Raw genomic sequence first — 17,047 nt, 5'->3', positions numbered from 1 at the left:
GGCCATGTTATGAATGCACCTTCCATTGCCATCAAGTCCTGGGGTGAGACACGGACCGGGTGTTTCTGAGCCAAAAGGAGGTTCGCTACCCACTGGCTCCCCAATGGTTTCGGTTTTCCTGTTATTTAGTTGGAGGAAATTTCTGCTCCTCCAATATTGGATGTCAGACAAGCAGTCTGACGGGACTGAGGCAGTGGAGGAGTCCAAGAGTTGGTGGTGAGATAGAGCAAAGTGGTGTTGGCATATATGTGGAAACTGATGTGTTTTCAGATGTTCTCGATGTGGGGTAGAATGTAAATGAGAAAGGGATGGGGACCAAAGAAGATCTTTGATGAACTCTAGAGGTAACAATGAGAGTGAGAAGGACAGCTGTTTGTTCACGGGATGTGAGCATTGATGGCAAGGCCAGCATTTATTTCCCATCCCTAATTGCCATTGAGAAGGTGGTGGTGAGCCGCCTTGAACTGCTGCAGTCCATGTGATTTGGAACACCCACAGTGCCCTTAGGAAGGGAGTTCCAGGATTTTGTACCCAGTGATAGTGAAGGAACAGTGATACATTTCCAAGTCAGAATGGCGTGTGGCCTGGAGGGGAACTTGCAGGTGATGGTGTTCCCATGCTTCTGCTGTTCTTGGCCTTCTCGATGGTACGGGTCGCTTTGTAGCAGTTTGATCTAAATGAGTTTCAGAGGGCATTTAAGAGTGAACCACATTGTAGTGGCTCTGAAGTCACATGTAGGCCAGAACAGGTAAGGACGGCAGATTTCCTTCCCTGAAGGACATTAGTGAAGCAGATGGGTTTTTATGACAATCGACAGTGGTTTCATGGTCCCCATTACTGAGGCTAGCTTTTAATCCTTGATGTATTAATTGAATTTAAATTCCATCAGCTGCTGTGGTGAGATTTCAACCTGTGTCCCAAGAACATTAGCCTGGGGTTCGGGATTATCAGTCGAGTGACATTACCACTATGCCCCTGACCAACACCCCTCCTCCCCATTCTGTGACTATGATTATAGAAAAGTAGGAATGGGACCAAGTTAGGGACGTTCCACTCACCTGGAGGTGAGGCATTGGAGGGAAACGATATGAGCACCTCCATCAAAAGCTGCAGACAGGTTGAGAAGGACGAGGAGGAATAGCTTTTCATGGTCATCGTCCAAAGAACCTCATCTGCGACTTTAACAAGAGCTGTCTCAATACTGTGGTCAAGCCAGAAATCTGGTTGGAGAGATTTGAATATAAAATTGTGGAAAAAATTGACATTTTCAGGAAGATATAATAATGTTATTGGAATTTATTGTAAAAAAAGGTCATGTGTGTGTGGCTTAATTGGATTAAAGGTCTGAAGCCTTTGATGTGTCAGGAGATAAGCCAGGTTTGAAATGTTAAGCAGACAGATGTAAGGTGTAAAACAACACTTGCATTTTTAAATAAACCAGAATAGATTGTTTTCAAAGGGGGGGTGAAATGTGTCACCTAGCCAGGTGAAGTTCAGAAACTGTGGGCAGAATTTTATGGCTGACGTGCAGGTGGCGGAGCCCACACGTCAGCGCTTAAAATGTCGCGCGAGCGTCCCGACGTCAGCGCGTGGCATCGCGATATTTAGGTGGGCGGATGCGCTATGAAGCACGACACGCACCCGCCATTAATTAAAGGCCTTGTTAAGGCCCTTAACTCGGCAATTGAAGCCGATTTTGAGGAGCCTGTGCGATCTTCGGCTCGGCGCATGGGCCCAACGGGCAGGCAGGTAACCGATTTTTTAACAAACCTCATCCACACGCGGCATATGTGGGCTCAGAGGGGTTGTTAATGTTTTTTCTGAAGTATTTAATGCAGAAAGTGTTTTAAACTTTCCTGTGTGATTGTTAGCAGTTCAGATCGATTTCCAATAGCTTTCTCTGTACTTTGAAGCTTCAGCTCAGCAGTCTGCAGACAGTAATCTTTATCGGGCCTGCAGCTTTCCGGAGGCCCCCATTTAGCCTGGGTATGGATTCTGACATCTCCACTGGAGGCAGCTACTCTGAGGAGGAATGGAGGGATAGAATAAGGAGGAGGCCAGGACTGGACAATCAGCCTCCAGGAGAGCCACCTTTGGGAGGCCAGGCGCAGGCACAAGGGCCACAGGGTCAAGAGGTTGCCCAAGGTGGAAGGGGACGCAGAAGACGCCACTATCCTGCTGCCAGGGTATGCAGGCGGTGAAGCAGCTACCTCAATATGACTGAGGTGCAGTGCCAAAGGAGGCTCCGTCTGTTAAGGGGGACAGTCAACTATATCTGTCAGATGATTGGCCCTGAGATCTCCCCTAACTGTGTGGGTGGACACCCCATGCCAGTGGCTCTGAAGGTCACAGTTGCCCTCCACTTCTATGCATCTGGCTCCTTCCAGGGCTCGGTGGGTGATCTTTGCAGTGTCTCCCAATCAGCTGTCCACACTTGTGTCAAGCAGGTTCAGACGGGCATTGACCTTCATCCACTTCTGCTGCGACCAGGCAAGTCAGACACAGCGAGCCAGAGGCTTCCCCCGTGTCCAGGGTGCTATAGACTGTACACATGTGGCCATCAAGGCGCCAGCAGGTGAGCCCGGTGCCTTCGTCAATAGGAAGGGATTCCACTCCATGAACGTGCAGATAGTGTGTGATCACAGGATGCTGATTCTGCAAGTCTGTGCAAGGTACCCAGGCAGCTCCCACGACGCCTACATCCTCAGACACTCCCAGGTGCCGGGGCTCTTCAGTGCTCTGGCTCGGCTGGATGGTTGGCTGGTGGGTGGTAAGGGCTATCCCCTCCGAAGGTGGCTCATGATGCCTCTCCGCCATCCAAAAACAGAAGCTGAGGAGCACTACAATAAGAGCCACGGCACCACAAGGGCTGTGGTGGAGAGAGCCATCGGTCTTCTCAAGATGCGCTTCCGTTGCCTGGACCGCTCAGGGGGCGCAGTCCAGTACCCCCCAGATCACGTCTCTCTGATAGTGGTAGCATGCTGCGCTCTGCACAATCTTGCGCTGGAAAGGGGGAATGTAGTTGACGATGAAGACCTTGACGCAGTGGATGAGGCCGCACATGATGGATCCAGCAGTGCCTCAGAGGATGAGGAAGCACAGGGCAATGATGAGGGGCAGCACGCTGACCCGCTACTACACCAAGGAGGCAGGGACATCCGGGACACTTTAATCCAGCGAACCTTCAGCTAGCTCCACACACATGGATCAGCAGGACCAGCATTGCCTGGCGCTTCCACACGTGGCACTTAGGTGCAACATCTTTCACCTGTTCAGCTGCAACTAAGGGCTTAGTACAGAAACATCAATGTCCACTCAAACACTCATGAGATGTCTGTGAAACATACAAATGCAGCACAAAGGAAACACCCTCAGCCATGGTCAGAAAACTGGACTTTATTCCCACCAAAATAAAGCACAAATGTCACTCTGATGTACATAATGATATATTCCCTAATCTAGGACCAACACAAAATCACCAGTGAGAAACCCATGGAGTGCCTAACGTGCCTTATGCTTACGTTTGCGGGTGCTACGTCTAGGTGCCGCCCCATCGCTCGGAGTGGCTTGTGAGAGAGCCTGCTGACTCTGATGTCCTGTTGGCCTTGACGACCTTGGTGGCCGTCCTCTGGCCCATGGAGCCTGTGCTGGCTCCGCCTGGGAGGGAATGGCTAGTTCCAGAACTGGCACCTGCCCAGTTGTCGCGGCCTCAACGGATGCAATGGTCACTGGCAGAGGGATGGAGGAGCTGCTGCCCTCATCTGGAGCGCCCTGAGAGGAGCTCGCAGCGACGACAGGCAGCTGCTGCGCCGATATGAGGTCACATTGGATCTCCCTGCTCACCGCAGATGGATGGGCACTGAGCGCCGACACTTGGTGCCCAGAACATCTCCCACATTGCGAATGACCACCTGTGGCCGTTAGCACTGTGAGGGCTTGCAGGTCAGAGCATAACTCCCATCAGAAGATTCTCAATCCGATTGAAGCCGCTCTCCATGAGAGTCACCAATCTCTCAATGGAGGAAGCCTGAAGCTCTGTCCTGAGGTTCATGCCATCACTGACACTCTGCCTGGATTCCTCCAGCACAGAGACCAAGTGAAGCACACCCTCATGCAACCCTGCCAGATGCTCCCGCGCACCCTGCCACTTGTCCTGCAGCTGCTGCATGGCTGACATCTCCAGAGGCACATCATCACTGCCCGACTCAGCATGTGCCTGGTCCCCTGCAGTCCTCCGGCTGCTGGCGCCATTGGCACTCTCTGTCCGTGCCATCTCCTCCAGCGATTGTGAAGTGCCCTTTCCATTGTGCCCTGGGACACTAGCCACCGTCATAATCCCCACCGAAGTGTTTGTCGCTGCGTTGGTGCCTGGATGCTGAAAGGATGTGACACAAGTTGCAAGTGTTGGCTCTCAGGTGTGGAGGGGGGGGGCTCTGGACTTGTTCCTGGCGGCCATGCAGTGGTGATGCTGAAATTAACAACAAGGATAGTGCATCGGTTAGGGTTCAGTCAGTAACACCTTTCATCCCCCCCCCCGCCCGCCCGCCTCATAAGTCGTTCACCCTTCAAGAGCCTATGGAGACGAACATTGGTGGGGTGGTAAATAGTCAAGAGGAGACCCAAACATTACACGCGCATACAGCCAGGCTGGTCAGATGGCCTAAGGAATGCCACATGGAATGTTATGTGGATAAGTGTGCGGTTAAGCACTTGGGCAAGACAAGCAAGGTACGGGAATACATGAGTAATGGTAGGACCACGGGAAGTCACGACGATTACAGGGACCTTGCTGGGCAGGCCCGTTAAGGTAGCAGAACAGGAACATGAGCCGTTTAACAAGGTCGAAACCAGACTTGCCTTTATTAGCCGAGGAATAGAATGTAGGAAAAGGGAGGTCATGTTGCAAGTACAGAAAACTCTGGCGAGGCCACAGCTACACTTCTGCATTCAGTTGTGACCTGCGCTTCATGGGAGGGATGGCATTGGAGTGGGGAGAGTGCAGAGGTCCCTGACCTGGATGCATGCTGGCCTGGGGAGTTGAGTTATGAGGAAATATTGCAAACACTTGTGACATTTGCCGTGGAGCATAGGAGATTGACGGGTCACATTATTGACCTTTTATACTGTTATGAGGAGCACAGAATGGGTGGACAGAAGGCAACATTTCCCCTTGGGGCAGGGATGACTAATGTGGTGGCATTTATTTATGAGGTTGGCAGGTGAGGTGCTGAGGACCTTTTGGTTAGAGTAATGTGGGACACACTGGCTGAAAGGGTGGTGGAGGTACAAACCCTCCTAAGATGCAATAAGTCTTTGGATGTGCAGCAGCGATGCCATGGCATGTTAGGCCATGGGGATAGTGGTTACAAATGGAATAAGGCAACTTTGGAAGGTGCTAGAGACGCGCATCCTCAAGGGGCTGAGGAACCTTTGTGTATGACCCACACATCTGACTGTATCAGTCTGTGAATGAGCAGTGTTGCAGCATTAACGATTGCAGCAATCATCAGTGCTTTGGATGGTGGGGAGACAGAGTGGATGGGACTGTGGGCCTCAAATACCTGGTCGCTGGACCCCAGCCTCGCCGACACCTGCCGATCTGGCCGCCTGCCTCCTCCCCAGCTCCGTGACCTGCTCCTCTTACGTGATGAGGTGCTGCAGCATGGTGTGCCCACCACCAGTCCGCTGACGCTCCGGGATATTGCTCTCAGTTTTTGCCTGCAGAACAGAGAAGAGCATTTATTGGGGCTGATCGCTCATGTACTCTGCAAGCGCATGCTGCACCCCAACCACAGTGGCCCATCTGAGGCCTCCAGTGGCTCCTGTCCACACTACTGGTGATCAGTCCCCAGAAGATAGTACGGCTGCTCCCAACCCCCTCCCCCAATGGCCACCTTGGACACATTCGGCGTCCATCACTTTGAATAGCACACGGGTCTTAGCGCCCATGACAAGGAGGCGCAACTAGGTGTGGCGCTGAGGCCAGCAGATGGCTCTTGGCCACGACAACTTGAGGCTCCCCTTCCACCATCTCATCACCATCAATAAGACATGTGTTGGAGTTCTGAGTATGTGTCTAGCTGCCTCCCTTGCAGGTTGCTCCCAGACTACTCAAATGCGACAAACACCAACATATGCTGCAGGGAGAACCCATCTTCTCCTCAACCAATAAGGCTGATGTAAGCATGGTCACTATCTGTCTGCCCACCCAGCGTGCGCCAAATGCCCAATGCAGAAACGACACTAAGACGTGGGGGAGGGGGGGGTCTCAAAGGCTAAGGCTACCTGCTGGGTAAAATGGCCAAGGCTGACATAGTACTCACCCTTCCAGAGCGCAACAAATCATTGAAGCGCTTGCAGCACTGTGTTCCTGTGCGCCGCACAGCATCTCGAGAGCTAACAGCCTCTGCCACCTCCTGCCACGCCTGCCTGGTCACATGGGGGACCCTCCTGCTCCCATCCTCCGGAAACAACACCTCCCGATGGCTGGACACCTCTTCGAGAAGGACAGCAAGGCAGGCATCGGAGAACCGAAGGGCACAGCCCAGTGCATTTATTTTCCCTAAAGATTGCTGGTAAAATTGGTTCTATAATAAATTTTTATGATCAGAGAGGTAAAGTCCAAAGACATAGTGAAACAATGGGAATTGCATTCAAAGGGGAAAATATGTATAAAGGAGAAAAGGCTGTGTGTAAAGGCAGGCATCCTAAGATGTAACAAGTGTGAAACGCCTTCAGCATATAAGCCTCAAGCTGCTGTCTGCAAAGAACTGAAGTTAAGGTAACTCACTTTGTGTCTTACTGTTGCCTTAACGAAAGTGTAACTGGGAGTTAGATTAACTAGGGGATTTAGAAGTTATCATAGTTGTAATTTGTAGATCTATATATGTTTTTAAATCATTTCTTCTATTAATAAAGGTTTAATTTAGTTTGGTAAGAAACCTGTAAGACTTGGTGGTTTTATTACTGCTGAATTCAAGGCACGCATCTCGAAATTTATACAAATTGCAAAACAAGTTGTGGCAGTTGTTTCAAGTTTCCCTTTGAGATTTGAACAACTCAGCATTTACCATCAGCTGTGCCAGAACAGACACAAATTTGGAAAATGACAACACATTAAAGTATTTTGTAGAGGAAGCAGATGTTGGAGAAGGGGCAGTATTATGCAGGTGCAGAGAGGTCAAGGGTAGGTTCTTTGAGGAGAGGAGTGATGAAGGCAGCTTTGAAAGGGGCAAGGGTGGGGATGGTACCTGAACAAGAGAACCATTAAGAGTATCAACCAACGTGGGGCCCGTAAGAGAAGTTGAATAATCAATATTTCGATTAAAAAAGACGGAGGGGAGCAGGAGGTCAGAGGACAAGATATGGCTGAGCATACCGGATACAGTGAAGGTCTATTTCTACAAATTATTACGATGATAACTTCTAAATCCCCTAATTAATCTAACTCCCAGTTACACTTTTGTTAAGGCAACAGTAAGACACACAGGTTTTAAAAGACCCAGGTAAAGAAACAGGATACCCTGAACAATCCAATTCAAAGTGAGTTTTCTTAACTTCAGCCTATTTCTCCTGACAACATCCCCACTGTAGCGCTGAATACTTGTGCTCTAGAACTAGCTGCACCTCTGACTCAGCTGGTCCAGTACAGCTGTAACACTAGCATCTACCTGATAATGTGGAAAATTGCCCAGGTGTGTCCTGTCCACAAAGACAGGACAAACCCAATTTGGGTTACAGCCACATCAGTCTACTCTCAATCATTGGTAAAGTGCTGGCAGGTATTGTTGACAGTGCTGTTGAGTGGCACTTGCACAGCAGTAACCTGCTCTCTGATGCTCAGTTTGGGTTCCGCCAGGGCCGCTTAATTCCAGAGCTCATTACAGTCTTGGCCCAAACATGGACAAAAGAGTTGAAATCCAGAGGTGAGACTGAGAATGACCGCCCTCGACACCAAGGCAACATTTGACCAAGCATCAAAGTGCCCCAGCAAAACTGGAGTCAATGGGAATCATGGGGAAAACACTTGTTTGAGTTGTATCTAACACAGAGAAATATAGTTGTGACGGTTGGAGGTCAATCATCTCAGCCCCAGGACATCACTGCAGGAGCGCCTCGGGGTCATACCCTAGGCCCAACCATCTTCAGCTGCGTCATCAATGACCTTTCCTCCATCACAAGGACGTCAGTGAACAATGTGCAGTTGAATTTGCAACTCCTTAGACAATGAAATAGTTCATGCCCTCATTTAGTAGACCTGGACACTATTCAGGCTTGGGCTCATAAGTGGCAAATAACATTCATGCCACATAAGTGCCAGGTAATGACCATCTCCAACAAAAGAGAATCTAACCATCGCCCCTTAACATTTAACAGCGTTACCATCACTGAATCCCCCACTATCAAAGTCCTGGGCCTTCCGTTGACCGGAAACTTAACTGGACCAACCACATAAATACTGTAGCTACAAGGACAGATCAGAGGCTGGGAATTCTGTAGCATGTGACTCACCTCTTGATTCCCCAAACATTTTCCACCATCTACAAAGCACAGAGTAAGAGTTTGATGGAATACTCTCCACTTGCTTGGAGGAATGCGATGCCAACAACACTGAAGAAGCTCGGCACCATCCAAGACAAAGCAGCCACTTGATTGGAACCCCATCCACCAACCTAAACATTCACTCCCTCCATCACTGGCACACAGTGGCTGCAGTGTGTACCATCTACAAGATACATTCGTCAAGCCTCCTTTGACAGCATCTTCCAAACCTGCGACCTTTGTTGCCTCAAAGGACAAGGGCAGCAGGCACACAGAAACGCCGCCATCTGCAAGTTGCCTTCCAGACTACACACCATCCTGAATTGAGAAGGTATCGCTGGTCCTTCATTGTTGCTTGGTCAAAATCCTGGAACTGCCTATTTAATATCCCTGGGAGTACCCAGGGCACTCAGGCTGCAGTGTTTTAAAAAGGTAGCTTGCAACCACCTTAGAACCACAGAAGCATAGAAAAGTTACAGCACAGAGGGAGGCCATTCGGCCCATCTTGTCCATGCCAGCCCAAGAACACCCAGGTGCCCTTTCTAATCCCACCTTCCTGCCCCTGGCCCATTGTCCTGCAGCTTATAGGACTTAAGATGCAGATCCAGGTACTTTTTAAAAGAGTTTAGAGTTTCTGCCTCTACCACCAACTTGGGCAGCGAATTCCAGACACCCACTACCCTCTGCGTAAAAAAAGTTCTTCCTCATGTGCCCTCTACACCTTCTGCCACTTATCTTGAATCTATGTCCCCTGGCTCTAGAATTCTCCACCAAGGGAAACAATTTTATCCTGTCCACTCTATCTATTCCCCTCATAATTTTGTACACCTTAATCAAGTCACCTTTCAACCTTCTTTGTTCTAAGGAAAATAACCCCAACCTATCCAATCTCTCCTCGTAGCTACACTTTTCTAACCCTGGCAACATTCTTGTAAACCTCCTCTGCACTGCCTCCAGAGCTATTACGTCCTTCCTGTAATGTGACCAGAACTGCGCACAATATTCCAGTTGTGGCCTCACCAGTGTTTTATATAATTCCAACATTATATCCTTACTTTTATATTCTATACCTCTGCTAATGAAGGAGAGCATTCTATATGCCTTCTTTACAACCTTGTCTACTTGAACTGCTACCTTTAGGGACCTGTGTACTTGTACGCCAAGATCTCTCACTTCATCTACCCCTCTTAGTATATTCTCATTTATTGTGTAATCCCTGTAACTGTTTGACCTCCCTAAATGTATGACCTCACACTTCTCTATGTTAAAATCCACCTGCCACTTTACTGCCCGCTCCACCAACTCATCTATATCGTTTTGGAGATTATGACTATCCACTACTCGGCCAATCTTCATGTCATCTGCAAATTTCCCAATAGGGATAGTCCATAAATGCTGGCCTTACCAGCAAAGTGCACATCCTGTGAACAAATAAAAAGAATCTATTTTAACAATATTGGTTGAGAGGTAAGTATTAGTGAGGACACCAGGGAAAGGTCCCCCTCTGTTCTTTGAAATAGTGTCATTAGACTGTTTACTTTTGCCTGCTAAGGCACATGGCACCTCTTGCTTAACATCTTATCTAAATTATGGCACCTTCAAAGGTGCAGCAGTCCCTCCGTACTGCATCGGGAGTGAGAAATTAGGCTATGGGCTCATCCCTGGAATGGGGCATGAACCCACACCACCTGACTGAGAGGTGAGACTTAAGCCAAAGTCAATGCCTTATAAGTAAAAATATAAAGAACTGTTATCAATAAAAAGTGACCAGGAAGTTATTGCATGGTCATAAAAAACCCAACCATTTGCTAATGTTCATTTAGGGAAGGAAACCTGTCAGCCTTACCTGGCCTGGCTTAGGTGGAACTCCAGTCCCACATCAATTGGTGAACTTTTTCTGAAGTGGCCTAGCAAAAGCTACTCGCTTATTTCAAATTGCTACAATTAAAGAAAGCCAACTACTAGTGTCTCAGAGCGATTAGAAATATGCAATAAATGCCAGTCTTGCCAGCAGCATCCACATCCCAGGAAGGATTTGTTTTTTTATAAAGCCTCAATGGTAGAGCCTCAGGTGAAATCAGTGAACAGGAGCACAGACTGAGGAACAAACCTGGGACTTAGTTTGCTACGAGACTGCACCAAACTGTGTGTCATTGTGGAGCAATGCAAAGTTATTATTCTATTGAGTTTACTTTACTCTGTGTTATTTTTAGTACACTGGTTAATATGTTTATGATAAATTCTCTTCCAAACTACTTTAACAAATCACATTTAAAATAAACAGGTACAAGACTGCAAAAAAATAGTGCATCAACTAATGTGCTAAAATCCCATCTCATGGAGGAACATACAATAAAGTTTCATCCATTGTTTTATCTCCACCTTTTAGCCTGTTTCAATCCCTTCCCCCAACTCCACCCCCACTAGGGCTATCTGTCACTTGCTCATCCTGCTTTCTACCCTAAATGTCACCATTAGCACATTCCTTAACTAATATCACCACCATCAACACCCTTTTGTCCTTTGGTCTATGACATCTTTGGCAATCTCTTCTTTGCCTCCACCTATCGCTGGCCCTCTATCCAGCTCTACCTGTTCCACCCCCCCTCAACCAGCTTATATTTCATCTCATTTCTAGTTTTCCTTAGTTCTGATGAAGAGTCATACGGACTTGAAAGGTTAACTGTGTTCCTCTCTGCAGATGCTGTCAGACCTGCTGAGCTTTTCCAGATATTTTTGTTTTTGTTACAGTAAAGTTCTGTCTTCGCATATTAATTTGCCTACGCTAAAGCCTTTGTACACCAGGTTGCCCATTGTGGGCCCAACTGTTCACTTATCTGCGGTTTTAAACCCAATTTACACTGGAAATAAAAATTGCCCTCGTAGTCTCATAGTTGCTTTAAATTCTTTACTCATGGGGCTCAATTTTAATCAACATGCCCCACTTGAAATGGGCAGGACTTGCTTCGTTTTTAATTCAACTTGGATTAAAGGCACACTTTAAATGCTAAGCAAAGCTAGTCTGACAACAAACTGTCACTGTTCCTAAAGTTAGAGATTTAAGTTTTTCCCTTTCTTGCTGAAGACACAGAGGAGGCAGTGGCATAGTGGTATTATCACTGGACAATCATTCCAGACCGGGGATCGAAACCCACCACGGCACATGGTGAAATTTGAATTCAATAAAAATCTGGAATTAAGAGTCTGAAACGATTGTCGCAAAAACCCTTCTGGTTCACTCATGTCTTTACCTGCCCTGGCCTACATGTGACTCCAGACCCACAGCAATGTGGTTGACTCTTAAATGCCTCCTGAACAAGGGCTATTAGGGATGGGTGGGCAATAAATACTGGTGGTCAGTGACTCCTGCACCCATTAATGAATTTTTAAAAAAGCAAGATGTCATAAAAGTAACACATCTTTCCGGACTCAAAGGATTTGTGCCTCCTTACACACAGGTGAGATTGAGGTGCCGCAGTTGCAAAGGTGACTCACTCTGTGCTGAGTAGATTGCTATTATGCACAGGCATACAGGTACAAAAATATCGGTATGGGATTGAAAATGAGAAATTGATAGCAGGGCTGTTGTGGCCAACAGAAAGTAACTGCACAAATCAATGTTTCCCTCGCATTGCTGGAACCTAGATAATTGACTCCCATTGTAAAGCAAGTTCACCATTTGCGATTTCGCCATTTGCCAATGTCAGCACTTTATTGTGACTCCTAAAAGGGGAGATTTTCACTGTCCACCATTTATAGGGAAATCATTGATGCATTTGTCAGACACACGCATATTTCATAATTGTGAATAGTGGCCAACGCAGCACTTCAATCAGTGTGTGCTGTTACATTGAATGATAATCCTGCAAAAACCTTATTGTCTCTGTAGAGTTTCTGTTTTTCAGATTGGGTTTCAATGTAGCTATCTAAAATAGTTTTGACATCTCCAGTTCCATTTTTGGAAAGAACCAATAATTGCTCTTGACAGGTATGAGTATACCCGATTAAAGGAATGACGAGAGTGGGTGAAAAATGACATGAAAGAAGACCCCTGACAAGTGAGTCGTTCTCCTAGATTCCTAGATAACACACAGTGCTTTGAGAATTATTTTGCCTGGAAGGAAGGAACTCTTCATATCTGTATGTTCTGTTCGAATCAATGGGCACAAGAAAATCTCTGGGATAGCGTAAATGATCCACTTGCACTGTTGTTATTTGCCAATGGAAGAACATCAATCATTGGTTGGATTTAACTCTCAAATGTGAGGAGCAAGGTCTGCAAAGTGTAGGACAGTTTTTACTTTAAAAGGATTGAAGGATGCTTTCGAGTTCCATTACTCTTGCGAAGTAGTTCTTGAGGGATTCTGAACAAGCCTCACTGTCCAACGGCATCAGAATGTGCTGTCCATTGCAGGCTACATAATTGTTTGAAAGAGTTTCTTTTTCCCTGATCTTTCTCTACTCTTGTTGTTTGACATGACAAAAATCACTGTTCCGTGTTTAATAACAGCAAAAAGAAGGGCTGTTAAACTGGAACAGGTTTGATGCAGTGAACCCATTCATGAAACTCTTAGTAATCAGTTAATGTCTATTTCTTGGAGAATCGTGAGGGCATTTATCAAAAAGAGACATTAGTCGAGCGTGGCTCACTTATGCTCGCTAGAAGCTGCATATATTCATACACAGGGACCTGTCCTCTGCAGGCAAAAGGAACATGTCCAGACATTGTAATTTTTAAAAAAAAAATTAAACAGAAGTGTAGGGAATAATAGTTCTATGGTACATTCTCCATGGCAATGCTTCAACCAATCAGAGTCGCCCTGCCAACCAATCAGCACCCTTTTCTCGTGCAGTGTCGATTGTTGCTCCCATTGAAATTTGGCATTCATGTATCTTTCCTGATGAGTGCAAGACAAAAAGCTTGGACATGTCTTTTTCAGCAAATATCGATATTTCCTGAATTTTCTTTGAGTGCGTGAGCAAGGCACGGTAAAGTTTAAAAAAAAAAGGGAACTAGAAATGTACCTGTTAAATGCCTAATAGTCAAATACTAATCATCGTGTGTAGAAGCGTTATATGATTTGATTTCTTCAAATATTTGTGAGCTTAACGAAAGATATACATTTATACACTTTTTTTAGTTTTTGATATGTCTTACATTCCTAGCTGGCGCTGTAAAATCTGTGGGTTTGCTTTTAAAAAACTGAAGGCAGTCAGTGGGTGATGCTCAGTGACAGATAGATGGTGAGTTGTCAGGGGAGCACATCACAAGATGGCACATGAGCCCTTGATTACAAGGCAATGAATGAATGTGTAGGGAGCTACACTGATTCAATCGAGGTTAGCTCTTTGCTCAGTGATTTCAGTGATAATTTCTGATATAGAACTCTTTCCCAACATAGAGCGGTACTTCCATGCTGGGAAGTTTTAACTTCATTGAGTGGCTGTGTGCCCATGATTTCCTGCCATTTTCCCCCTTCCACCACTGCCACCTGTTGAAAGCATAGACTCAACCCTCAAATTTGGGTGATGTAATAATAAATGAAAGACCATTTGAATGGGCCGGGGGAGGCAATACAGCGTAGCCCAGGTCTGCTGCTACCTGATGCTTTAGCCTGTCGAACGTAGATAGCTACAGTTTTTCAGCAGTGGTTCCTGCATATTTTTATAAATGGTAGGAACTCTGGTTGATTTTCCCTCACTACCCTACTGTCCCCATTTATACCCGAGAGACACCAAGGCCAGTTGTACCATCACTACTGCTGCCTGGGCAGAAATCAGTTAAAACTGGCAATTGAGCTTAGGATCTGCCTGTATGATGCGTGTAGTTCAGTACTACTTCTGACACTTACTGCTTGAATTATTGTGCTTTGTAATGGAAGAATTAGAGACTGTGCTTCCAAGATTTGCCCTGTAGCAGATGGTACTTTTTTGCAGCAGCAGCAGCAAAAAGCATCCCGTTTATGGCTGAAATAATTGTGGGGAAGGGGTTGAGTTTCTGGTTCATGGACTGAGCCTTCCATAAATGGCTCTTTACAACGTCGGTACAAACAGCCATCAGAAAATAAAGTTACATTTAATTGATTTTAACTGGTTTTAACATCCTGATGAACACTAATCACCTGCATAAAATGCCCACGTCTCTACCAACCTCCAAACAGTAAAGAATTGAAGATGATTAAGATGTGTCTTGGTCTCTTTTCCCTTGTTAAAGGTGCTATATAAAGGCAAACCCATTGAATAGGCTTGTTTTTGGGACTGTGGAAATGGGACCTGTGGAAAGACAGGGCTGAATAGTGGCAATAAGAAAATCAATATTCTTGATTCACTTTTGGTTTATTTATGCAGTGCCTCCTTTTGTAAGATTAAATGGGTGGGGTCAATGTGTACATGGCTTGTATAAGGAGCCGGATTGATGGGACAAATGGCCTCCTGTCATTCCTTGATTTCTTTTCTTTTAACGGTTATAATTCTAATAATGTTATTGAGGTTTATTGTAAAATAGTGGCAATGTGTGTGTGTTGATGTGTGTGAGAGACTAATTGGATTAAAGGCAGCTGGTCTGAAGGCTTTGATGTAAACATGGTAAATATGGGGGAAGTTTAGAATGCAAGGTGTAAATGTACATTTGCATTTTTAAATAAACCAGACTACATTGTTTTCAAAGGAGAATTGAAATGTGCCACCTAGCCAGGTGAAGTTTAGAAACAGTGTGTTTATTTTTCCCAAAGATTACTGGTAAAACTTAGTACTATGAGTGATTTTTATTACCAGAAAGGTAAAGTCCAAAAACATAGTGAAACAATGTGAATTTACATTCAAAGGGGATAACATGTGTAAAGGAGCAAAGGCTCTGTGTAAGGGTGGGCATTTTTAAGATCTAACAAGTGTGAAAAGCCTTCAACATCTACTCCTCAAGCTGCTGTCTTCAAAGAATTGAAGTTAAGGAAACTCACTTGCACTCAACTGGCTCAGGGTGTTGTGTGCCACCTTTGCTGGGTCTTTTAAAATCTATGTATCTTACTGTTGCCTTAACAAAAGTGTAACTGGGAGTCAGATTAAGTAGGGGATTTAGAAGTTATCATAATAGTAATTTGTAGATCTATGTGTGTGCTTAAAACTCATTTTCCTTATAAATGTTTAATCTAGTTTTGTAAACAACCTATAAGACTTGGTGGTCTTATTACTACTGAATTCAAGGTACACATCTCAGAATTTATACAAATTGCAAAACAAGTTCTGGCAGTTGTTTCAAGTTTCCCTTTGGGATTTGAACAACTCAGCATTTACCATCAGCTGTGCCATAACAATGGTAAAAAAACATCCTTAAGTTGTTCTTTACTTTGCTCTAACTGAGCCAATATTCATACAACTCTGTTTTGTTTTCTCCACCTTAGTCACAGCAGAAGTGCATCGTAGGCTTTGCCCTGGTGTGTTGTTTCGCCATCTCTGTTGCACTAATATTTTCAGCTGTGGACATTCCAGGCAGCAGCAGTGACACAGAAGACATTACAGAGGATAACTGCAACAGGGATTGCCGGTAAGAATGAGTTTGCTTGAGGCGCTTGCATCAATACATTGCCTCTAAATTTCCTTCTTGTCTTTTCCCCTCTTCCCTTGAAAGCGCAGAATTGTATCACAATATGGCTCCATACATCAGGTTTGGTTCCAGACATTCATGTACTTTCTCCCAAGTGACACGTTTCTGTTTATGGGAAGTATCACAGTCGAGCCTGCCTGTACCCCCTACGGCACAGGACATGGGTCAGTGATCATAAGCAGGACACCTGTTCATTTCTCATCCTCCAGACCCATGCATGTTGAGACCAATCACAGCCCTACTAAGGCTGCCATAACCATAATTTGATAATACAGCTTGAGCTGGAGTTCGAAACTGGAAGGTTTACGGCCAAATGGCTCAGTACCGCTCTGGGCAGGGAAGTGTAGCCACAGAGTCAGCAGTGATGCAGTGTGTTCCATCCTTTCTCCTCTGCTATTGATGCAAGTTTGGATTGCATTCAGCTTTTGCCAACTGGTCGTGGCCTATTTGGCCAGCTAGGATGTGACATTTTAGTGATGAAATGTTTCCTTGTGCTTGCTTATCTCTCTTTTGATTCCATTGATTTATAAACTTTGTCTTGTGTAAATGTTAACAATAACATTCAACAACTTGTTAAAATATGATCGTTCTGTACCAACCAGACATTCCAGACACACATAACTTCAATGGTACGAATAGAATAGGGTGCTTGATATGATGAAGGAATGGGACATGATAGATGGAAGTACGCAGGGGATAGATGGAAGTACGCAGGGGATAGATGGAAGTACGCAGGGGATAGATGGAAATACGCTGGGAATAGATGGAAGTACGCAGGGAATAGGTGGAAGTACGCAGGGGATAGATGGAAGTACGCAGGGAATAGGTGGAAGTACGCAGGGGATAGATGGAAGTACGCAGGGGATAGATGGAAGTACGCAGGGGATAGATGGAAGTACGCAGGGG

General features: G+C 45.8%; 1 protein-coding gene across 2 annotated transcripts in view; it reads left to right on the top strand.

The window, feature by feature from the left end:
* Positions 1-17,047, top strand: part of LOC144690164 (inactive phospholipase D5-like) — a 116,630-nt gene that overhangs the window by 10,440 nt on the left and 89,143 nt on the right. For both annotated transcript variants that reach the window (XR_013578780.1, XM_078557617.1), the window contains exon 2: positions 15,939-16,081. Coding sequence is in view for 1 of the 2 variants with exons in the window: in XM_078557617.1 (XP_078413743.1) it covers positions 15,939-16,081 (143 nt within the window). In the remaining variant the exon portion in view is untranslated. The remainder of the gene's footprint in view (positions 1-15,938; positions 16,082-17,047) is intronic.

Source organism: Cetorhinus maximus, chromosome 14, assembly GCF_964194155.1.
Source record: "Cetorhinus maximus chromosome 14, sCetMax3.hap1.1, whole genome shotgun sequence".
Lineage (NCBI taxonomy): Eukaryota > Metazoa > Chordata > Chondrichthyes > Lamniformes > Cetorhinidae > Cetorhinus > Cetorhinus maximus.
The sequence above is the reverse complement of the archived record's forward strand: the minus strand, read 5'-3'. Positions and strand labels throughout refer to the sequence as shown.